The sequence below is a fragment of the Penaeus chinensis genome, chromosome 7 (assembly GCF_019202785.1).
Source record: "Penaeus chinensis breed Huanghai No. 1 chromosome 7, ASM1920278v2, whole genome shotgun sequence".
Taxonomy (NCBI): domain Eukaryota; kingdom Metazoa; phylum Arthropoda; class Malacostraca; order Decapoda; family Penaeidae; genus Penaeus; species Penaeus chinensis.
Window position 1 is genome coordinate 25,533,760 of NC_061825.1, and position 6,988 is coordinate 25,540,747.

A 6,988-nucleotide genomic window follows, 5' to 3' on the forward strand; every position below is an offset into this window, starting at 1 on the left:
ATAAAACACGAAAATAAATATGTTTGCAATTACAAATGGCTTTTAAACTTCCAAATAACTGAAGCTATGTAAGTTCTAATACAGTAGCTAATATCAGCAGGAATTGACAGTGTTAATTTTCAGTTGCCCTCTCACTTTTTAAAGCAATTATCCTCTTATTCGATTATCAAATCAGCACACACCCAGTTTCCCAAGAAGGGAGATATAATGTAGATAAAGTTAATAATGATAAACTTACTCAAACTGCAAACTCTTTATTCCCGCACTCAGATCAAAGAGAGTCAAAGCAATTCCTATGAAACAGGTTGTTTATAACTTATAAAATTATCAGAATTGAAATAGTTTATATTTTATCACCTACTTTATTAAAAGAAATCATAAACTTAAAGAACATGACTTTAAGTCTATCTTAAATTTAAAAGAATAGAAAAAAAAAACAAGGGATATTGTCCTTTAAACTCAAGCACATAAAATATATATATAAAAAAGGGGAAAGCAGCCAAGTATAATTTGAATTGAGGTATATACAAAAAAGAATATTATATCCATATCTGTAGATATTCAAGAGACAGAAAATTAACTGACCCAATTATCAGGCATTGGTGAAAAAACATGATCCAGAGAAATTTATAAAAACTATGGGAAAAAATAAAAACAAAGTGAAAGACTGAAAAAGAGAAGGAACACCGATATAGTCTTATTCAGAGAAATGGCATTGTCATGACGAAAATAAGGTAAACAGAGACTAGAGTTTGGTATTCCAAAGAATAGTATTTTTTTTAAAAGAAACAAAATATTCAATTAAAAAAAAAATAGGACAAAAAAGTAATAAACCAAAATATTCATAAAATAATAATAATAAAAAACAAGGAAGAACAAACTGTCCAAATATAGAAAAAATAATATGTAAAAACAAAAAAAAAAAAAAAAAAAAAAAAGAGATTAATAAGAATGTGACTGACTTTCAAAAAATTGATAACTAAAAATTAATAATACCATCAACAACAATAAATAAAACAAAGTTACTAATTATATCATACTTCTAAAAGAATCTAAAAAATATATAAAAACAAACAGTCTACCAAACAGAAATATAAAAAATAAAGAATTTTTGCTACATAATCTCATCAAATAAATAAGCCTACTGACCCCAAACATATATACACATACACTGAATGCATGACATAAAAAACACTAATACTGAGAAATATAATTTTGGTTTAGGCACTTTTACATTCATCATTATCAAACTATGATACCAACAGTAACATCACATAAGAAGCACCATCACTTATCACAATGTTAAATTCCTTTTACATTACAAAGAAAAGAATATCTAATTAGAGACTGATATTTTTTTTTTTTTAATAAGTGATATTAATCAATTAAAAACTTTTAAGGAACTTTTATTTTTTCTTAAAAAAAAAAAAAAAAAATCAGATATACTATGGTGTTATTGTGAATGGATGAAATTTTTCATTGATTAATTTTCATTTCTGTCACTTTGCAGCTTTTCTGACTACCATAGCACACAAAAAGAACACATTCTGAGGAACTTTTATTTTTCTTCTAAAAATTAAATCAGATATATTATGATGTTATTGTGAATGGAAGAAATTTTTCATTAATAACTTTCATTTCTGACATCTTGCAACTTTTTTTTTTTCTTTTAAAAATAAATTCAGATATATTATGATGTTATTGTGAATGGATGAAAATTTTAATTGATTAATCTTCATTTCTGTCATCTTGCAGCTTTTCTAACTACCATAGCACACAAAAAGAACACATTCTGATCATAAACTTGTTGCAAGTGATTTTTATACCACTTAGAGCTGCAAACACTTTATTCTCTTCTACTGCTCTAGCATGACAAAGACCCACCAACAACCATGAAAATGGTGTCTGAAAGGGTGGGGGTTTGATTACTTTACCCTTAATATTAAAGAGTATTACTAGCACTGACTGATTTATAAGCTGCAGTCAAAGTCCATAATAATACCAGCACTATGTCATATTCTCGAACTGGCAGCACAAAAGGATAAGACCAATCATCTAATGGTAAGATTGTGATGCAACTTAACTATAACATGTGATAGCTATCACATAATTACTTCTCTCTGTTATCCACCATGCAGAATTGTGGAACCAAGTGATAACCTTGGGATATAATCAAATTGCTACAAGCAGGCAGACCTTGCCAGAAGGTACAAAATCTTTGATTCTATAAGAAGAAAAAATCATATCCTTAAAAAATTAGCTGCATGAATGTGACAATATATGGTCTATAGCTCTGATAGAGCCCTTGACAATATGGAAATAGAAAAAGCTTTTATGTCACAGATTGCAAATCAACAAGTGCTATGGTAAGACTTGAAATGATTTTCATTAGCAACTACATCAAGCAATAAACATCACATGGAAGCCACACCCCCAAAATGCATTGGTGAAAAAATCTTCTTTGTTGTGGGGTAAAAAAAAGAAGAGAGAGAAAGAATGAAAAAAAATAGAAGAAGAAGCAACCCAATTGTAGAGCAAGTGGGCTATGACTTTACCTGCAATCTTGTTCTTTTTGGAGGAAAAACATGGTATATCTTTTAACTGTTTCAAGTAACAGAGCAAAAGTACACCAAGTACAATTAATCTTTTAATTTGAAAGAAAAAAAGTTATCAGTGGCCAGTTTCTCATGTGCTCAGGCCAAACACCTTTAAAGCATTGAAGGTTGTTTGGAGAGCTACCTGCTCTGATTTCTTCTTCATATAAGCTGCAATCATCTCAATAGTTACTGGCAGAGAGCAAGGTTCGTTGCGTTGGAAGGTGCAGTATCGGTGAAGAAACGTCAAAGATCTGAAAAAAACAAAACAATTGAAGACAGTCATTAGAAGAAAGCTAAATATGAGGATCAACAGTCACTCCTAGCATGAAAATCATTACAGGATCTTAGTATAAATTTTGTGATATACAAATCTGAAATTAAATGGATTTGATATGGAATACTAGAAAATCAACAAATTGAACACATAGAAGATGAGGTGCCTAAACCTCTGTGTTGTACACACAGCTGGCTTACTACAATCAAGTAGTCATTTGTGATACTGTGTAAGGCTAGTTCAAGCACTGTTAGCCATGTATCTATGTTCTTGCAATCTTTATTCATGAAAGTATGAAAAAATAAGTACGTAAATTATAAACCAGTTCCTTACCTTTCCGTGAGTGCCTCTTTGACATAAGGAGGTAACTTGGAGGCACGAGTATTGGGGTACATGAATGGCGAATCAGTTTCAACAAGGAGTCTGTCCAGTGGGACTACTCCATCCTCTAAAATTCTCCTTACACCATCCTCAGATTTGTCTTTCCATACATAGCCTACAAAAATAGATATATGAAAAAAATTTAAGAGGCAAAAAGAAAAGTACACAAAGAGGAAAATCAATGTTCAGATATCATATTACAATTCAAGTTTAGACTTCTACAGTTTAACATTCCCATGGAAATTTGATATCTCTACTTTGCAGATTACCAGAGAAAGCCTCCTACCTGTAAGACCAATGTAACATCCTTCTTTGAGGTAGGCAGCTGCTTGTGTGGCATCCCCTGTGAAGCAGTGAATCACTACAGGAGGAAGACGTGCTTTGTATTTCCCCAAAACCTCCAGCACCTCTTTATGGGCATCTCTTTCGTGTACAAAAAGTGGTTTTCTCAACTCGCATGCCAGGGAGACCTGTAGAGAGAAAGGATATGCAGATGTGGATATAGTCTTCCTGTGGAAAATTCACTATAGAGTAATAACTGTACCTACTGATGATGGATGGTATATACGTACATGCCACAGAGCAAATAGACTGCTTTCCAGGTGATATGTATACCCATGCCACACGGGCCTCTCAAAGTTATGCATGTTAAATAGTTGTTTAGTTATTAAGCCATTACTGCAGTGATTTAGGAGCTACAGCTATTCAAAAATAGCCTTAGAGTGACTTTTTAGCCTATCCACTAAACAATGGTCTGTGAATATAGATGTGATGAACTCTTACATAATATACATACTGAATTTTATTTATTGCTTAATATTCTTATTTCTGTTACATAGCCTTCAGGATTTTTGTTTGCTTTTATTTAATTATAGTCACTCACTATGTCATTCAATTCTTTGTTTTTACTACATGTAGTTCATGTTTTTAACCCCTTGCCGATGGTTACGACGTGTAGACACATGCTATGCCCACTGTGAGTACTTGTTTGATTGTTTTTACACATAGATGGCTACACTTGTACTAAGTCACCAATGAGCCAGTTACGAGTACTGCCCATCTCGCCCGTTCACCCTTTTCTTTGATTTACGAAATATTTTACATTTGCTTATTTTACTGTTACGAATGTTAAAACATATGATAATAATTATAATGTTTATAATAAAAATAACACCATCGATATTCATAGCACTAGTAAAAAATACGTTTTACCCTCCAATTCAAATCAGGTACAGTCACAAGGTCTACTAATTGACTCCTTTGTGGCTAAGCACTAGCAGAGCCATCTATGGGCAGACATAACACCAAAAATATAGAAAATAGGCACAGCATTTTCCCCATTTTTTGTTCATTTTCCCCGGCAGCATTGGGTTAATGGTGATCTGTGCATCACTTTTTAAGAAGTTTTTTCCACAGATACTGCTTCATCTCTACAGCATAACTCTAGAACAGTCAGCTCTATTCTTCTAAAAAACATTTTTGTCTTGGATCTTTCATGTAGACTCCACATCCACTGCACAACTCTGTAAACATTCTTATGTAAAAGAAAAGTCTTCTTGCAATATTCTCTGGATCACAACAAAAATTTATAAACAAAATCTTTTTGTGATAGTCAGTTGATAGGTAGATGCCATGAAGTACCGTTTCAAGATTATAATTAATTCACTGTCAGAGAAAAAATTCAAACACCATGGACTCTTTTAAAGTTTTCATCCTATCTAGGTATTTTGGACAAAAGATTATGCAATTTTTATGTCTCAGGCCCTTTTCCCATATTTTCATTTTATATATATTTGTGACCGTCTTTGTCACAATGTCACTGAAATGTTTCGGAAGATGATCTAGTTACATCTTCAACAACAACCTTAATATGAAACTCTGACAAACTAGCCATAGCAGTTGTCTTTTCAAGTACTTTTAAATCTGAGAACAAGTTTTTCCTTTTCTGCCAGAATTTGTCCTTGTGTCACTCACAATGAAGTGTCTTCACAATAGCAGTCTCTGGTGCTAGTGTACTGTTCCTTACTTCAGGGACATCAGAAATCTTTAAATATTTGAAGGTATCAAGTGATACAACATAAAACAAACTTTTAACTGATACTGTATCTTAATTTCTTGGCATATACACAGAAGGCAGAAGAAAATGTCACTACTCTTTCTTCTTTGTCTCACCTTTACTGGTGCTGTCACTGAAACACTTCACTGAGAATTAGACATTATTGTTAGGAAGTATAGCACTTTTTGTTGCACTTAGACTCAGTCTATCACTGCAGACAAAGGGCTTAGCACAACTATATTTTTTTCTTGATTGCTCTTTCATCAAATTCTCAGGCTCTGCTGATATTCTATGAGGCATAGCAGGAGAGGGCAGGGGGGGCTGCTACATACATCTGGATCCTTACTTTTAAGCATGGCTGAAATCTTGTCTTGTTTCCTTGCATCCTACTACTCATCCTCCAATTTTGTGAAAGTGTTTGGTATCACAAAAATGTTTATCATAGTTAAGACCTCAAGATGTGAAAACTGCATAACCTTCAGAATGAAATGAATTAAAACTTTGTAAGATCAATGAATGACACCTTTGTGAGTGAAATTGAAGAATAGTAACCATGAAAAGTGACAACTGTGTGGCTTCTAATTCAGAACAAGAGGCAGCTGAATGAAAGAAAATGGTAAGCCTAAGGTTTTTAAAGGAAAAATGTTATCTTTTGAGTAATGTTTTATAAGTGAATACAATGAATGATATTTATATAAGGAATCCAATGCAATTTTTTGTTTTGTTTTTGAATTGCCATCTTCCCATTCTCTTGTATAATTTTCTTTCGTAAGAAATTTGTCTTAACGAATAAACACTGGCAAAAAAAAATATTAACATACTAGGGTACAGAGGTTTCACTAATTTTTAGCTGTCAATTTGGATCATTATTCTTAATAAAAACACAGTAACCTACAACAAGGAAGTTTGTCTGTTTTCTAGAACAGACAGAAATTAGCCTTAAGTTCTACCTGGGCTAACTAGAGTGGCCTCATTTTCACAGAATATGAAACATGCTTTTCAACCATTTAGAAAAGATTTCTCTAAAGCTTCTTTCAAAAGTGAGCTTCATGTAGTCTAATCAACTTTTTGCCAATACATTTTCTGCAGTACCTGAAATTCAACATGTGCATAATCTTTTGCTCATCTAGAGTGCTGAGGCATGAAAACTCATTTATCAATACTTTTGCCTCTGTACTGGGGTAACCATCTCCCTTGTTCCCCCAGATGTTCACCTGTTTGGAAGTAAGTATACTTTGCTCAGGAAGAAGTCACTGTTCCCCCCAAAAACAACACTCCACTAAAGTTATTTATATAGTAGTTTATATATAACTTGACCAACCTGCTTTTCAAAGACCTCAAGCTGGACATCTTGAGGAGAGAAGTTTCGATTGAAGTCCAGTCCGCACTCACCTATGGCTACCACCTCTTGGTTGGCAGCCAATTCTCGTAGAGCCTCTTCTGTTTCGTCATCCCAAGTTTTCGCTTCATGTGGGTGTACTCCTGTAAGGGAAAGAATATTGCCATAATGCTCCAGCTTGAAAGTCCTTTTCAGTTATACAGTAATAAGATAAGGTCTACAAACTTTCTTTTATATCTATGAGAGAAAATCTAAACTTATCCAATAAAAAAATTGTATAACACAGATACTGAAATTAAATGTTCAAGCACCTGCAGTTGAGTATAATGTTTCTGGGAAGA

General features: G+C 33.0%; 1 protein-coding gene across 2 annotated transcripts in view; it reads right to left on the reverse strand.

Annotated features, from left to right (window-relative positions):
* Positions 1–1,195: 1,195 nt before the first annotated feature.
* LOC125027149 (3'-5' ssDNA/RNA exonuclease TatD-like) overlaps positions 1,196–6,988 on the reverse strand; it is a 15,876-nt gene continuing 10,083 nt past the window's right edge. For both annotated transcript variants that reach the window (XM_047616024.1, XM_047616025.1), the window contains exons 3-7: positions 6,959–6,988; positions 6,630–6,790; positions 3,539–3,722; positions 3,205–3,367; positions 1,196–2,848 (exon numbers count right to left, since the gene is read on the reverse strand). The exon at positions 6,959–6,988 is cut by the window's right edge and continues 69 nt beyond it. In XM_047616024.1, coding sequence (XP_047471980.1) covers positions 2,686–2,848; positions 3,205–3,367; positions 3,539–3,722; positions 6,630–6,790; positions 6,959–6,988 — 701 coding nt within the window. In that variant the 3' untranslated portion in view covers positions 1,196–2,685. The remainder of the gene's footprint in view (positions 2,849–3,204; positions 3,368–3,538; positions 3,723–6,629; positions 6,791–6,958) is intronic.